The sequence below is a fragment of the Amia ocellicauda genome, chromosome 1 (genome assembly GCF_036373705.1).
Source record: "Amia ocellicauda isolate fAmiCal2 chromosome 1, fAmiCal2.hap1, whole genome shotgun sequence".
Taxonomy (NCBI): Eukaryota; Metazoa; Chordata; class Actinopteri; order Amiiformes; family Amiidae; genus Amia; species Amia ocellicauda.
In genome coordinates, this window is record NC_089850.1 from 4,297,602 (window position 1) to 4,316,034 (window position 18,433).

General features: G+C 35.6%; 1 protein-coding gene across 2 annotated transcripts in view; it reads left to right on the top strand.

The window, feature by feature from the left end:
• The first annotated feature begins 10,156 nt into the window (after positions 1–10,156).
• The window catches only part of ehd3 (EH-domain containing 3), a 37,286-nt gene continuing 29,009 nt past the window's right edge, over positions 10,157–18,433 (top strand). The window contains exons 1-4 of one of the 2 annotated variants that reach the window (XM_066705658.1): positions 10,157–10,374; positions 10,780–10,977; positions 13,881–14,057; positions 17,099–17,196. In XM_066705658.1, coding sequence (XP_066561755.1) covers positions 10,373–10,374; positions 10,780–10,977; positions 13,881–14,057; positions 17,099–17,196 — 475 coding nt within the window. In that variant the 5' untranslated portion in view covers positions 10,157–10,372. Of the gene's footprint in view, positions 10,978–13,880; positions 14,058–17,098; positions 17,197–18,433 lie in introns of both variants that reach the window. The other variant, XM_066705582.1, reaches the window with a different exon arrangement.

The window sequence follows — 18,433 nt, forward strand, 5'->3', positions numbered from 1 at the left end:
TCACAATCAGCGGCTCGGTGAATACTGGCTTGCACTCGGCATGGGTTTAGCACCACCTACTGTGCGTGTCATAACAAATGGCTGGGAGGCTGAAGCTTCTTTAATACCACCAGGTGTTAATTATTTATTAATATCTTTCCAAGCAAGACCGAAAAATGTGCTGATGATGGAGAGGGAAGTGTGTGTATGATTTATAATAGTAATAATAATAACAACTATTATTATATAATTATTAGGTTTGTTTTTAATTTTACTTGTATTTTTTAAACCTACAACCAGTAAGGCTTTGGAAAAAAGGACTGATGTTCTAATACTCTTTATGATACCTGTCACAAGATACTGTTCAAGAAATACGTTTCTTGAGTTGATTCCACTTTTCTTGATACTATTCCAGTCTTTGGTTATGCATGGACTTGAACTGGAGATTTCTTGACACTGCAGGAGACACTATGTTTGAGCAATAGCCAACATTAAAAAGCACACAGATTAAAAGACAGGGTCGAGCACATCAGAGGCAAACTGGTCACCAGGTCAATTTATAGAAGACATGAACATTTGTACATGATATGATAACATACAATAATAAAGCTTTGCCAGTGAGAGACCTCGATTTTGGAGGAGCTACATGCAAGGAATTTGGTCTGGATGAAAATATTTTATTTTCAATTGAAGTAAATGTAAAAGAGGACAGTATACTGTGATGGGTGTTGGTATAATTGATAACGATAGAACAGGCCCTGATCACTTGTGTTCTCTGAATAGTTTTTCACTGTTAAAAGGAAATTAATCCTTGACCAGTATCTTTCTTTTAGTTCTTCATCTCAGGGCAAGGGCTGCTAACCACAGTTATAGAGGATAGAACATTAGCTGTATTGTATGACAAAGTAGGGTACTAAAATTAAAACTTGGGTTTGGGTCTTGCAGAAATCACATGGTGGACAGTTCTTTAAAAGAGTTGTTTAGGAGATAATTTGATTTGTACACTTTCTGCTTTCCAGTATTTCCAGTTTAAGGAGGGCAGCTAATATAAACTGTATCATCTATGCATCTGGCTCACTCTTCTAATCTGGTGTTAAGGACTTCCAGAGAAAGGAGAATCTATTAAAAAATAGATTGAAAAGAAAAGAAAAGAATCTCAACATATAGACTGTGACTTTAATATTTTCAGGCTATACCAATAACTATGACTACATCAAATAAATACATACACAGAAATTGGTCCATTGTTCTGTCTGCTTTGATTTTTCTAAACTGTGAAAAGTTTTCTTTTTGAATAGTTTCTTCATATATTTATGAAAAATTGAATGCTATACATTTTAAATTGTAATTCTTAATAAAGGACCAACTGATGTTGTATTTTGTATTTGTTAAGATCTACTTACGTATTTTAAATCTTGTAATATTAACATTTGCATGTATTTTGTATTTGTTTATATTGAGAGTGTTCAAAAGACTTTAGTGAAATAATGTAAAACATAACTGCTGCTTTATACTGGAAGGTTACATCAACCTAGAAGTTTTATTTTAAGCCTTTATGGTGGTATTGACCTTTAGCAGATCCATATTTACATTAAAATAAACATTTTACTTAAAATGAGATAATAATGGCTTCATTCCTTATACCTTGATTTCTTCTTTTTCTTTATATTTTGAAAATGGCAGGCAGACAATACATATAATTACTTGTGGCAGCTTTTACAATACCTGCCTGTTCAATTTATGAGAGAAGCAGACATTGAATAACCTTGTTTGCCCCTTAGCCATTTGACACTCATATTTCGGTGCACTTCCATTCCTATAAAAATCTTTTCTCAATTGTTATAAACAAAATAAAATTTCTGTATGCTAGGTATTAACCATTTAATAAATCTCCCTTCTCTTTATTTTACAGCGATTCACAGTATTGTCACATACATTTAAAAATTGCCCCAGCTGGTATCTTTGGAGAGTGGAAGGAGAACAACTTTGAAAAGTTTAATAAATATCTGTTTAAAGGTAACTACAGCAAATTGTTTTCTCAGTGTAGCACAATTCAATGTAACCACATGGACAGCAGGCATCATAACAGTATTTTCATCTTGGCATGTGTGTCAATATTGAGCTGAATATCCCAGTATAACTTTGTGATATGGGTCTTGAAAATGACTGCCAAAACTTTATGAATTATGTAGACATCCATTGGATTTATGAAGCAGACAAATAGCCGCTGAGACTGAGATGAGTTAATATCACAAAATTGCCATTAACTCTGGACATTGGCAAGCACAGTTTCATGAAAACAGAGATTGGAGACTTAATCTTCACACTGTCTATAGCAGAAATGTTAGACTCACTTCCTGGAAGGCAGCACTGTTTTAATATTCCATCCAACTATAAGCCTTCGGTTACATAATTGCTGTAATTTTTTGATTACTTGCACATACTTTACCTCTTCTCTCTAGGCCTCATCAAAAGATACTGAAACCTGAATCAACTGCATCTTTTAATAACAACCCATTACGAAAGGTATATACACCGATCAGCCATAACATTATGACCACCTGCCTAATATTGTGTAGGTCCCCCTTTTGCCGCCAAAACAGCCCTGACCCATCGAGGCATGGACTCCACTAGACCTCTGAAGGTGTGCTGTGGTATCTGGCACCAAGACATTAGCAGCAGATCCTTTAAGTCCTGTAAGTTGCGAGGTGGGGCCTCCATGGATCGGACTTGTTTGTCCAGCACTTCCCACAAGATGCTCGATTGGATTGAGATCTGGGTAATTTGGAGGCCAAGTCAACAACTTGAACTTGTGATTCATCAGACCAGGCCACCTTCTTCCATTGCTCCGTGGTCCAGTTCTGATGCTCACGTGCCCATTGTAGGCACTTTCGGCAGTGGACAAGGGTCACCCTGACTGTTCTACGGCTACGCAGCCCCATACGCAACGAATTGCGATGCACTGTATGTTCTAACACCTTTCTATTGGAAACAGCATTAACTTTTTCAGCAATTTGAGCTACAGTAGCTCGTCTGTTGGATCGGACCACACAGGCTGGCCTTCACTCCCCACGTGCATCAATGAGCCTTGACCGCCCATGACCCTGTCGGTGGTTCATCGCTTTTCCTTCCTTGGACAACTTTTGATAGGTACTGACCACTGCAGACTGGGAACACCCCACAAAAGCTGCAGTTTTGGAGATGCTCTGACCCAGTCGTCTAGCCATCACAATTTGGCCCTTGTCAAAGTCGCTCAGATCCTTACGCTTGCGCATTTTTCCTGCTTCTAACACATCAACTTTGAGTACAAAATGTTCACTTGCTGCCTAATATATCCCACCCACTGACAGGTGCCATGATAATGAGATTATCAGTGTTATTCACTTCACCTGTCAGTGGTCATAATGTTATGGCTGATCGGTGTAAGTATAAATTATACTTATATAAAGAATATTTTGATTGTGAAAATAATTAGCATCATAAAAAATGTAGAGCTTAAGCTGGAATGAAAAAGAGAATAATATTTTTCTGTTCTGCCAACAGAGTTTGAGAGGGTTCAAATCAACATCATTCAAACATAAATGAATGGGAGAGAATTACCATTTTTGTTTCTTGTGTAAGTGTACTGATACAAGGTATGTGTCATTCTTTCCCCCCATCCATTCAAATCTGTTACACACAAATGTGATTCATTGTAGCTATTTTCAGGGATCCTGCTGTTTCGACATTTATTTCTGGAAAGTCTCCTTTCAACTTTAAATTGTGAAGTGTGAAGTGAGCCCTATTTCCTAATGGAGGTAACTTTTCAATTATTAAAACACTTTTTATGTTTTTGTGCCTCCAAACATCATCTTTAAAATAGGTCCAGGGTATGTGCCCCCACCCAAAAAGAAACCTGTGGGTGGAAATGCCACATGTAGGAAGGAGGAAGAGAAATAATTGAGATATTTTTAATCCCTGTCCTCATTAAAACACTTGTGTTACATCAATGCCTCATTTTGCATTTCATTTGGGTCTCCTCCCAATATGAACCTCAGGATTCATACAGAGCTGTTTAAATGATTATGTACTTACATTCTAAAAATAAAAGCCTTCACAATAGAAATGCAACACTTTGACCTGTGAAGATGCATACACGAAGAAACATTTTAAAACATCTGGAATTAATTGACTGAGTAAACTTTCTGGAAAATAAATATCGGCATTGCAGGACTTGGATTTAGACATCCGGTATACAGAATTATGAGGCAAGACAGAAATATAACGTAATTGAATAGTAAGATGATAACCTTATTTCGTCAGCTATGTACAACATTGTCATTTATCCTTGGCTTTGCCTTTTAGGGGGTTGTGAAAGGGAAGAGAAGGACCCAAAAACAAGATTCATTCCCTTTAAAGATATTTTCCAGATGTCGAAAATAGTTAATCACTGCCTATTTTGTATTATTATTAAAACATATACAGCGCTGGAAAAAATTAAGAGACCACTCCAAGTTCAGAAATCAATGTTAAGTGGTCTCTTAATTTTTTTCCAGAGCTGTATATCATTATAATACCGAAATTAAAGAAAAAGAAAAGCATGTATTTAAATGCAGCTACTTGTCTCACTCTGTTAATATTAACATGCACCCCCCCACACTCCAAGAAGGCAAATACAAAACCATCTGAATGTTTAGCTGTCCAGAGTAGACCAAAACATTTGACATGTGTGGGCTAGATGTGACTTATCACGCTTTATCAGAGCACCCTAAGCTGACACTGAAATATCAAAAGGACACACAGAGATGAATCAGAATAGACACCCAGGTCAATGTTACTGAGTAACATTGTAAGGCTTTGAACTTCACCTACACATTATAAGAAACAGGAGCTGAGTAAAGACTAGACTAGAATTTCTGTGTTTTTTCTCCATATGATTATATTGCAAATTAAGTGAATAGACACTGGGCTGAACAACCAATTAATTATCCCAAGGTTAGATGTTACCCATTTTGTGGCTGTTTTTCTCTTATCAGCTCTAAGGAGCTAAAGCATATCAATCAATAATAATAATATATTATTATTATTATTATTATTATTATTATTATTATACTCGCAAATGAACAAATCCATCCATGAATTATCCAGTTTGGAAAGTAATATACAGTTTAGTGCAAATTTAAATCTAAGCTTTGTTTTTGCTGCCACCTGGTGCTAATGCTTCACAGTTCAATCTCACACATTTTAACTTAAGAACATAAGAACATAAGAAAGTTTACAAACAAGAGGAGGCTATTCGACCCATCATGCTCGTTTGGTGTCCCTTAATAATGGAGTGATCCAAGGATCCTATCTAGTCTGATTTTAAATGTTCCCACATTTTCAGCGTCAACCAAATTGCTGGGGAGTTTGATCCAGATTGTCACAACTCTGTGTAAAGAAGTGTCTCATGTTTTGCGTCTTGAATGTCTTGAAGCCCAATTTCCATTTGTGTCCCCGGGTGTGTCCCTGCTGATCTGGAAAAGCTCCTCTGGTTTGATGTGGTCGATGCCTTTCATGATTTTGAAGACTTGAATCAAGTCCCCATGTAGTCTCCTCTGTTCCAGGGTGAAAAGGTTCAGTTCCCTCAGTCTCTCGGAGTAGGACATTCCCTTCAGACCTGGAATAAGTCTGGTTGCTCTCCTCTGAACTGCCTCTAGAGCAGCAATATCTTATTTGAAGTGTGGAGCCCAGAACTGTACAAAGTATTCCAGATGAAGTCTAACTAGTGCATTGTACAGTCTTAACATTACTTCCCTTGTTTTAAATTCTACACTTTTGACAATATACCCTAACATTCTGTTTGCCTTTTTTATTGCTTCCTCACATTGTTTGGATGGAGAAAGTGATGAGTCCACATAGACTCCTAGGTTTTTCTCATGCGTTACTTCATCTAGTTCTATTCCTCCCATAGTGTAATTATAGTGGACATTTTTGTTACCTGCATGTATTACCTTGCACTTGTCCACATTGAATTTCATCTGCCAGGTGTCGGCTCACAACTGAATATTATCTAAGAATAACCTGTAGATTTTGAACATTTCTTGTGTACTTCGACAGTACTTGTAATATTAGTCCTTTATCCCTGCTAGATAGCACTTCACTGTTTTTATTGTGCTTCTCGCGTTCTTGATTGTTTTCCTCCTCGCTCCCTTTCCCGTAGCCCTTGACTGTGACCCTACATCTTGACAGCACTTAGCTTTCACCGTCCAGGATGTAGGACCTCACTTACTGTACTTGTGTAAATTGTAAATTGGAATTTGTAAAATGTATTATTTTGAATTGCTATGTTTTAGCTAAATTGAATTTGTAATGATTGATGCCTTGTACTTAACTGTATTTTTGCACTTATGTTGTAAGTTGCCCTGGATAAGGGCGTCTGCAAGGAAATAAAAATTAAAAAAAAAAAAAAATATATATATATATATATATATATATATATATATATATATATATATATATATATATATATATATATATATTATTATTATTATTATTATTATTATTAATTTATAACAGAACATGCATTTTATTGCCATATAACAGTCGTTTGCATTAAGTTAAATTGCTATCTATATTTTATGAAAGAAGCTATAATCTTATATTACATATAGAGCTTTTTCAAATAAATATAACATTGCCTGGTTTATTATGTTTTAAATAAGTTATCCTAAACTGGATACTGATGTGCATAATCTTATATACTTAGTATCTATCAATATTTCAAAACATTCTCATCACGTTTGATTCATATGCTGTACCTTGCTGAAATGGCATGTTTTATGAGATGATAGAAATCGTTAATTATTTTCCCCAACCAGATGTGTCCAAAGGTTGAGAACAAATTGGAAATGTATATAATGTTGTATATGCTCTATAAACAACATGCAGTATATTTTGCAAAAAAATTTCACATACGAGTCACAAACATCCTACTCTGTAACATTTTTTTCTTCATAAAAATTGTGTATGTGGTACAATAAAGCAGTTTGAAACCCTAAATAACTTTTTTTTTAACAATCCTTAAATGAAAAAAGTATAAGCATTAATATTCAATTACTAATGCCCAGCCACCACCACATTTAACTTTAAAGCACAGAAAAAAATTAAGTTCCTATGTTTCAATGATCTGAAATGCTCCACTGCAAAACCAGGTTTAAAAACAACAGTGATGCACATATCAAAATCAAATTCACAATGGTTAGTCTAAAGACAAATTACAAAAACAGTCTGATTTGCCAGGTCAAAATCCTGCTGTAAATCCTAGTGACAATCTCCAGTTCTCAGAATTTGAGTGAATTGCAACATCTGAAAAATTGTGTTTAAGAATGGAATCGATAAAGACAAATATGCTGATTTACTGATAAAGGTGCCAAAAACATATTTAAGAAACCTAGTTCTTGTAACTTCTTTCCCCCAGAGACACAGTTCAAACTACAATTATTTGTTTACAAGAAATTTCAACAAAATATAAACTTCCATTGGGATATTTAACCTTTTGTAACTGTAGTTCCAGGGCCTTCTATCATGCTAATGCATTATGTTAGTTACTAAGATGGCCTCACCTTCAGTCATGGATGAACCAAGTATTGTTGTTGATCATTAACATCTTGATCTGAATAATACATTGACATTAATAATGGGATAAGTATCAGATAAGAAATAGGTATACTTAATGTGAAATACATGATTTACATGAAATACATGAAGGAATGAAATGTCCTCTAGCAATATTTTATTTTAAGAATGTGTGTGCATAGATATTATATTATTATATTATATTTTCGGATCAGGTACTTATTAATGCTTGGATACTGGCAAACACACACAGTGTAAATGATACACTTTTCCTGATCCATTATAATGTGTCCCTATGCTGCTATACTCAAAAGAACTGGGATTTATTTATTTGCCTCTTGCATGCATGAATCTTTTCTTTGGGGTAGTTTCTATGTAATTGTCAGTGAGCAAGACACAATCAGAGATTGCTCTTGGACTGCACCCATGGCAAGGTATGATTCATACCACCAGTTGTATTGTGGAAAGTTCAGACTAAGGTTGCAAGGCTCCTGATGTTTTGATATTTTAAGCCAGCAGGGGTCACTTTCCTCAAGCATTCCTCCCTGCCGAACTTAATATGCGCATTGGAGAACCTGACCAGAACTGCATATTGTAATATGCTGAAGCAATGAAAAAAATAAATGCATTTCCACTACTGGAGAAATGAATGCATCTTTGAGTTAATTTTAGAATTAAAATAAATAAATGTATTATTAATTTCATAGCATCTCAGATTGTATCTGATAAATCCCATTCAGGCCATTCAAGAAAAATAAGCCAGGAGTGGACTCGAAATACTAGGTTAAAAGATGCAATAAGTAAATATTAATTCTATGTAAAACTTCTATTGTGCATTTATTAAGTTTCAATATAAATTTTCTATAAGTAAGAATGTTATATTTATTGTAAATCACATAATAATCATCATTATTATTATTTAGCCTAAAACTGAGAGGTTTCACAGAAAAAAGTTGGGATATTATTTAAAAATGCAGGGACTCATGCAGCTAATTTGTTTTAGGTGAGTAAAAATAATACCCTAATATTATATATATATATATATATATATATATATATATATATATATATATATATATATATATATACACTCACCTAAAGGATTATTAGGAACACCATACTAATACTGTGTTTGACCCCCTTTCGCCTTCAGAACTGCCTTAATTCTACGTTGCATTGATTCAACAAGGTGCTGAAAGCATTCTTTAGAAATGTTGGCCCATATTGATAGGATAGCATCTTGCAGTTGATGGAGATTTGTGGGATGCACATCCAGGGCACGAAGCTCCCGTTCCACCACATCCCAAAGATGCTCTATTGGGTTGAGATCTGGTGACTGTGGGGGCCAGTTTAGTACAGTGAACTCATTGTCATGTTCAAGAAACCAATTTGAAATGATTGGACCTTTGTGACATGGTGCATTATCCTGCTGGAAGTAGCCATCAGAGGATGGGTACATGGTGGTCATATAGGGATGGACATGGTCAGAAACAATGCTCAGGTAGGCCGTGGCATTTAAACGATGCCCAATTGGCACTAAGGGGCCTAAAGTGTGCCAAGAAAACATCCCCCACACCATTACACCTCCACCACCAGCCTGCACAGTGGTAACAAGGCATGATGGATCCATGTTCTCATTCTGTTTACGCCAAATTCTGACTCTACCATCTGAATGTCTCAACAGAAATCGAGACTCATCAGACCACGCAACATTTTTCCAGTCTTCAACTGTCCAATTTTGGTGAGCTTGTGCAAATTGTAGCCTCTTTTTCCTATTTGTAGTGGAGATGAGTGGTACCCGGTGGGGTCTTCTGCTGTTGTAGCCCATCCGCCTCAAGGTTGTACGTGTTGTGGCTTCACAAATGCTTTGCTGCATACCTCGGTTGTAACGAGTGGTTATTTCAGTCAAAGTTGCTCTTCTATCAGCTTGAATCAGTCGGCCCATTCTCCTCTGACCTCTAGCATCAACAAGGCATTTTCACCCACAGGACTGCACTTATTTTAATAGGTATACTTTGAATGAATGATTTTGAATCTAAGTAGTAACGAAATATAATACAATATTGTCTGACTTTTGAGAAAATAGCAGTTTCTAAGTTTAATTTATAATAATATATATGACCAGATATTAAGACAATTATCTTATTCCATTTGTAATATTTGTAACATTTAACTTTGTATATGTTTTTAAAATATTTAAAAGTGATTATTATTATTATTATTATTATTATTATTATTATTAATAATAATAATAATAATAATAATAATAATAATAATAATAATAATAGCCTATTAGGCCTATTATTTTATGACATGAAACATATCCAGGAAATTATTTAATTAAACCAGCCACCTTCTTACACTGAAAATACCTTTGGAAAAAGGGTTGGGCAAAATTATACAGTAATATGCAACGCGGTGACGATATGCATGTATTTATTTATTTATTTATTTACTTACTTAATTCTAGGCGTTTCTACAGTGAGTCGAGCAGCTATTGGGCTTTACCCCATCCGGCAACATGGCGCCGTCCGTGCCGACTTCAATCCTCCGGACTCATGGGTGGGGCTTTGCCAGGAGTTGGGCATTTCCTGTCGGATCGGGTTTCCTGAAGGGTTGGCATTTAAATCAGCTGCAGTAAAGAAGCCGGGGTACCTGTGGTCAACTGAGATTCTACACAGTAGTAGGAATAGCATTTTAATTGTATCTGTCTTTTTTATTTTCCTGTTTTTAAAGAGTTACTTTCCTGCTTTTATTGACGTTTCTAGAAGAGTTCGCTTGACGCCTCACTGTTCCAATGTAAGAAGAGATGCTCTAACGCGCCTGGTCTTGGATTCCTCTACATTTTGAATGAAAAGCTTGAAATCTGTGTTTTAAATTGATACATATACAGCATTGCACTGGCTACAATTTAAGGCAACCCCACAATAACAGCGCATTTATTCTTCGGGCTTGGCCTTCTAATGCAAAGAGCGGATTGCTTACCTGGAGAGAGAGCTTCTTTTCCAATGAAGAAAATATTTATTGTGTTATAATTGCGTGCAGTTGCGTTGAAAAGCATAGTTTTTTTCTCCTTAAATCAGTATTCATTTATGCTGTTTTTAATTTAACACTACATACAAGAACATTATATTGCATATATCTGGTATAAGAGAATCGATTGTCGAATCGCATCATGTTCAGCTGGTTGGGTACCGATGACAGGAGGAAGAAGGATCCCGAAGTGTTTCAGACCGTCAGCGAGGGGCTCAAGAAGCTGTACAAGAGCAAGCTGCTGCCCCTGGAGGAGCACTACAAGTTCCACGAGTTCCACTCGCCGGCGCTGGAGGATGCCGACTTCGACAACAAGCCCATGGTGCTGCTGGTGGGGCAGTACTCCACGGGCAAGACCAGCTTCATCCGGTAGGTGCATGACACCCGCAGTGCCATCAGTAATACTAATCACTTATGAGTATTGTAATGTTTTCACTGTTGGCATTGTATGCGATCTTGTCTCCTGCTATTATAGTCTATACCAGGGCTGTCCAACCCTGGTACTGGAGAGCCCCTATCCAGCATGTTTAGGAGGTCACCTATCTATCACCAATCTATACATAACTGGAAGCATTTCATTCTGATCAGTGAAGAAGGTGGTGTGATAAACCTAGTCCTTTAGAAACTATTGGAGGAATTATCTGAGTACCTACAGACTCCTGAGGGAAGAGCTCCCTTGTTTGACTTGCTTAATTGATTAATAACTCCCATGTGTTCCCAGTGTTTAGAAATTGGTGATTTAGGGTGACCTATACGATCAAGTGGATAGGGGTTCTCCAGGACTAGGGTTGGACACTCCTGGTCTATAAGTTGTCTATAAGCACATTTTACTTCTGAGTATGATTATCTTCCTTTAAGTTTCAAATTTCACATCCATTAGCCTTTCAAAAATAAATTTATAACAATACATTACTGTGAGGCAGAGCACTGTTAAACATGCTTTTAAGGTAATGGAATTAAGTTCAACAAACTCCTAAGTGTTACACACACACAGACAGACAGACAGACAGACAGACAGCACAAGGAGACTTCTGCTCTGTGTTAATGCATTGCCAGGTTTATGTGCAGTTTCCTCAAATACTCGTTGGAACTAGTGATATTTTCACTGGACTGCTAGTTCTGTTCTTATCTAAGATGTGTTAACCCATGATACTTTCTTTTGTTTAACTATTTATATAGTGAGTGAGAGAGAACAAACCACCATGTTGATAAAAATAAAAAGGAGCAAACTAAATATATAATGAGGAGATTGAAACTCCATACTTTTTTAGCTAGTCATACAATTGATTGTCCAGTTAAACCTATTTATTAACCTATTTATTAAACCTAAATATTTGTAAGCTTTTAAGTTTAAACAAATCTAACAGTTTCATTTATTTAAAAAGTATATAATTACCAGTCACATTATGTGTCATTATTATAACTGATGTTATAACTGCATGACAATGCAGGAACTCAAAATACAGCAATGGACATATATTGCCACCAATCTGACTTTAATATGAATCCTGCTGACACACACTATATATCCTCTGTTGTACAGTCAATGAGGCTTTCTTTCCATATTATCTTAAACCAGTTCAGGTGTTATTCTTGTGATCTTATTATGACAGCCCAGCAATTAGTTATAAAGGTGTTGAAGACGGAGACACAGCTTGAAAGTGACAACTATGTTCTCTTGAAATATGGTAACTAAATACAGGACAATGTGTCTCTGTATTTAAGTTCTACTTAAAGGAAAAAATAAAAAGGAGGTTTGTAAGATGGTTAAATACCATGTCAGCTTTGGGCTTGAGACAATCCTTTACTGTTTGTGTCTTATGGCACCAGCAGGTAAAGTACATGTTGTGCCTATCAGTGAACTGTCAGATTGTTTGCAGTGTGCTTTTACATATCGTATCTAGACTGCTGTTCATATATTGTTTACACTACATATCAGGTGATACAAATATTCTTCTATATAAATAAACTTCAAGTGTTTCACGAGAAAAATAAGTACAGATGTAAGAATACGTGCTTCATATTTCAAAGCTGTTGTACATAGGGAAATGGCTGCCGAGTATTGCAAAGTGTTATCGATGATTACCAGAATGTAATGGAGTGTGTATGTGTTAACTTCACAGAGCGTCCCACTAAACCCATAGTAATACAGTAATACAGACGAAAGGGATTTTGATTATGGGAAGCAGCATAAAGTAGGGATCAGCAGATTATAGGCAAAAAATGTAATAATCGGTATCTGACGATTACTTGTGACCGATTTGTGGTGTCTGAAGAGGCATTGTGCTTACCTGATTTTTATATTAGGTTAACGGTTTTCTCCAGTCACGTGTCAATGACAGATAATATAGTGCCAGGCTGCTTTGTTGTATATAAGGTGAGAGCTTTCACACTCATGCCCTGTTTCAGTGCGGACGGGTGTTTCCAGGTTTTGTGGACTGTTAACTATCTGCTGCCAGACGTGGCCGTAAGCGTAATCCACATACAGAAACAATTAAATGTTTACTGCTTACAGTTAAAATAAGAGTTTATTAAAAACTTGGATTTCACAGGACCCCAGTGCTTTGCCCTGACTAGTTAAAAATAAACTGAAGGATAATAATTGGATCGGTAGCAGCCGATTTTATTAATATTTTATGAACAACTGGACGGTGTTTCAGGCTGTTGTCCTGTGAATGGTTTGCAGGTCTATTATGTAACGATGGGTTGCGAATGCAACCCCGGTTATCTGAAAAAGGAAACACTGCCCAAGGGGGAGGGGTTTCTGCACACTGTATCTTGCAGCTGGGTGCATAGAAGGAGCGCAGCCACGGTCACAGCAATTTTGTGAGCACTTATAGCCTTAACAGATTCCTTTTCTTTATAAGAACTGTATTCCTGAAAATGGAATTGAATGTTTAAGGTCTAGGGTCTAGTTTTTATATTTGTCCTGTATTTCATTTCTGCAAACAAAAAAAGGGGGGGAGTTGGACAGTATTCTCATTTTAAATGAGTCTTAAATAATTTCAATGTAAACCATCCTCATTGTGAATCCTGCAAAGTGAGCAAGTGGGTTTATTTAGTTTTTCCCCTTGAGTGATGTCACTCATGTACACAGACCCCTTTTTCACTATAGCATTGTTAATTACAATCCAATATCCTGAAAGGAGAGAGCAGTTCTGACTGATTTGGACATCTGCCATTGTTATTCATACACTTAATTGAAAGTTGCAGATCAGTTTTACTTTAAGCTTTGTCCCTCCTCATTACCTTTATGTATTTATTAAATTCAGGTACCTCCTGGAACAGGACTTCCCTGGGATGCGGATTGGCCCCGAGCCCACGACGGATTCCTTCATTGCAGTGATGCATGGTGATGTTGAGGGTTTGATCCCTGGAAATGCATTGGTGGTGGATCCCAAGAAGCCCTTCAGGAAACTCAATGCTTTTGGCAATGCGTTTCTCAACAGGTCAGTTTGACTGTCAGTTTCTTCTCTTTTATTTTTCTTTAACTGTTTTGTTTTTTTCCACTGGCTTTTTTTGTTATTGGTTGGACTGATACCAGTGCATATTGTCAGTTGCCCAGAAATGAATGCAGATAACATCAGTACTTTAAAGTTATTACCACGTTAAAGGCCTCATATAAAGCATTACAAACATTGGCTGTGGTCTAAGAAATGTGGTTTATTACATTAAGAAAAACCTCGAAATTCAGTTTGGTTCCTCAAATCCTATAGTGCTCCAAATTTCCGAACTTTCACTAAAATGTGGCAAAATGGTAAATTTACTGTAACTAAGAATAAGACTAAACTTTGTTCTTCCTGTTTCATTTGTCACCAGGTTTATATTAGAGATTCATATTGAATGTTGGGGTCATATGACAGCTGCTTTATATAATAATCATTAAAGATATTGTCATTGAGATTTTTTCAGAATATTTTTCTATGAATCTGGAGATTTTTTGAATTGGCTAATGATTCTGGTTAATTTTTAAGATTTTACGATTAAATTAAGGAGGAATGTATTTGAACTCATAATATAGTACAGTCCTAGTCCATTTCATATGTGTTATACTTTCTTTTTTTATACATTTTATTTTATTTATTTATTTATATTTTTATATTCAATAACTAACTTTGTTATTGAATGTTTAATTGTTTTATTGGGTAATGGGATTTTATTGAATTATTTAAAAATATCCCAGTGTTTATTTATCTTTGTGCAGAAGTTAGGTCACAGAATGTCCTGTAAATGCCAGGATGACTAATTTTTTATTTATTGTTTGGTGTGGGGGGTGGAGGGGGCTTATAAGGTTGAAGAAATACTTATTAACGGACTAAATAAAGTTGCTTGATAAGGTATGTTTTCTATTTGTTTTTTATTTCAATAAGCAGATATTGTGTATTAATTAATGAAAATATGATTCTAATGGCTTTTAAAATCAAAGCCAGTATATGTTGTTAACGAGCTTTTTAGAATAATTGATTGTTTTCTCTGACTAAGAACGAATGGAAAAAGTCATGTTGATGCATGCGTTTGTGTAGACTTTAATTATTAAACTTTGTTTGCCCTGCAGCAGTAAATATGGGAGGTTTTAGACATGGGCAAATTTGACAATACACAGTTTCTGATCTTTCAAATACAAAAAAGTAGGAGAACGATGTGGCTTAACCTGAAATATAGGTAACATCATAATTACGTTGTGTGCTAGCAAGTTTAAAACTGTGTACAATAATGTGGGGTGGGGGTATACTCTAAGGTTTTTAGAAAGTAGTCAAATGGTATTGCACATTGTGATATATCCCATTTCTAAGCATTTGAACTTTGAACCTTGATACAAAATTAATATATGGTGTATGGTAGAATAATTGTAGCTCCAACAGATAATAGTTTTGCTGGGATAATCTGTCTCCATAAGATGTTGATAGAAAGTAAACAGAGTCACAGTATAATTAGCTTTTAGCTTTTAGTGACTTGTTTTTAATGTGAGTTTAAAGGGAGATATCTTGCCAACTAAATCATGATTATCTGACCTACTATGCATTCTTAAAATGTTTTCTTTATTGGATTTTACTTTATTTTTCCCTAGACACCTATACTCCTAGTATATTTATTAACAGATTTTGTGAGGGGGGTGGCTCATGGAAGATGTACATCACGTATGGTATTCATTATCTGAAACTAGTCTCCTGTCAGAGGAATGTAAATACAGTTCTTCTGATTATGTAAGCAGGTGGCTATGATAACACGATGAAGCTAGAACAATCTGAAAGATCAGAAAAGCCCAGTATGTGCTGGGTCAAACAGAAAGCATGAGGAGGTTAGATTAACACAGATGGAAGTGCAAATGTGTGTAGAAGACAACAAATTGTTGAAATGTGAAAGCACAAGCCAGAATAGGTTGAGAGGCTAAATGTTGACATTGTTTTAAGATTTTTTTTAATTTGTTTGAACTCCCAAACACAATTTAAACCTCAAATATCAAATTAAAGGAATACAACAAAATACAGCATAATTGTTTTACTACAGTCCTCACAAATTAATCTGCATTTACAGCCTTGAAACATAACTAAAGTATATTATAAGAAAAGACTCGCAGTGAATTCCTTTGAAGAGATGTATTAATAAATGTTGTTTGTTTATGAATCCACAAGCAACATAACTACATTATACACTTAAATGAAAGCACTGTCTTTTGTACCAAGGTCACATCCAGTGGCAGTGGTTAATGAATTTCCTTTCCTGTCAGCAGGCACAGTCATAAAAGTGGGGTTGTATTAGTCTTGAGTTCGGATTTTGCCTTTTTTCTCAGATTAAATGATCTGCTCCGTGTAATGAATGCCTGTTTCACATTAGATTAAAGATTCTATTTTCTCTGTTCATTGCATTAAACATTTTCTGGCTGGTGTGCTTTACAGTTTACTCTGTGCTGTCATTTTTTTAAATTTTGACGCAGTCGGATGCAGAGCCTGAGATTTACAGCGAGCTCTTTCAGTCAATAGTGAAGCTGAATGACTGGATGTTTTTCTCAATCATGTGACGACTGCGGTGCAGTGCAGTACATCAGCCTGTGACAGTCTGTACCGTGGCTAATGAGGCATGTTGTGGTAAAAGCTGGTTTTAAGTGAGCAGCTGGGAAACTATTTTAATTGTAGACTGTAGCACCGTAGACATATTAGAAGAATGGTTTTCATTACTTTATTTTTTATTTGAAATAAAAATAAAATAGTGTGTGTGTTTATAAATATGTATGTTTTTGTGTGTATAATATATATTCTTGTGTATAATGCTGTACCATTTAAATCCATAAAACTGTCCAGGGATTAATGCGATAGGATTGGAATTGCATTGCGTATGTAGAACACATGGGTTCATACATTTTTAATGCATGTTCACACACGTTTATGCAAGACAACTCATTGTTTTCTCATTGTCACCATATTTCAGCTGAAGTATTTTTTGAGTGCAGTGTTTCACACTTCAGTATTTTTTGTGTTTCTTGTCCCTGTAGGTTTGTGTGTGCCCAGCTGCCAAACCCTGTTCTGGAAAGTATAAGTGTAATCGACACACCAGGCATCCTGTCAGGGGAGAAGCAGAGGATTAGTCGGGGTAAGAGTCGTGCCATGCTCTGTGCCAGCCATACAAAATGGCTACATGTTAAGAAATCTTTTGGTGATACAGGAGTTGCAATACTTTATAGTTGGTATGACTTTACTGGGAATTTATGGGTGACACTATGTAGGGTGAAAAATCCACACTGTCTTCTTTTAATGGATAATTTTATCAGCTTCATGCCAACCACATAAAGGGAGATTTCTACAAATGAAAAAAAGCTGTTACAAGAAACTACGTGTTAAACTCTATACGAATGAAACCCTAACAAATGAGCAGGCCCCTGTAACATCATGTATGGGTAAGTGTAACCATAGGTAGCCTACTGGGTTGGGGACATAGTTACTGGAAGTCATAGCTGATTATGTATGTGTTTACATATGGTGTGCTTATATTAATTGTAACTATATCTTGTGAAAAGGGACATGCTATATGTAGCTTATATGTGTTTGCAAAGTACTTCTGATACAGAACAGTGTAAGTTTGTAACATAAATGATTCACTATTTATAGACTTTCCAGTGTCATGGGAGCAGTTAAACCAAAACCTGATGAGCAAGTTTATGTGAACAGTTAAATTCATGAGACGTTCAGGTTAAGTCCATTACTTGCATTGTAGTGTAAATATATCAGAGTTAAAGTGTGCGTAGTACTATCTTCGTATGCCTTTGTATTATCAGATTAAATAATACATCGGAGAAAAGCATTGAATTTATCCACTTGCTCATTGAATTAAATTAACTACAGAGCTGAGGAAAAAAGACACTCTAGCCCTCTAGAAATTCTTTTGAACACACCTGGTATAAAGTGTCACTAAATTTGTTAGTGTAATCAGGATGTCTTGATGTCCTTTTCCTAACTGTCTGCGGTAACTGCCGTACTCAGCATTTTCTCATAGGGAGCATAATTGTCATTTTGACCATGCTCCTTTCTTTAAAATCCCAATGTTATTGTTTTTTTCATACTACTTTACAATGAATAGTCCTGAGACAGTTGTATATATGCTGCAGTCTTTATTTAAGACTGTTTTTATTTTTAATATTATTATAATCCTTATATTGTAGTTTAAATCATGGCTTTCATTCAGTTATGTGTTAGAGTAGGTCTATTGCTCAGTTGCTTCATATGATGCAACGCAGCTTGAACTTTAGATTTAATTACATGTGTGTGTGTATGTATATTATATTTTTTTATATATATATATATAATGAAAAAAAAAAGAAAAATGGTGAACT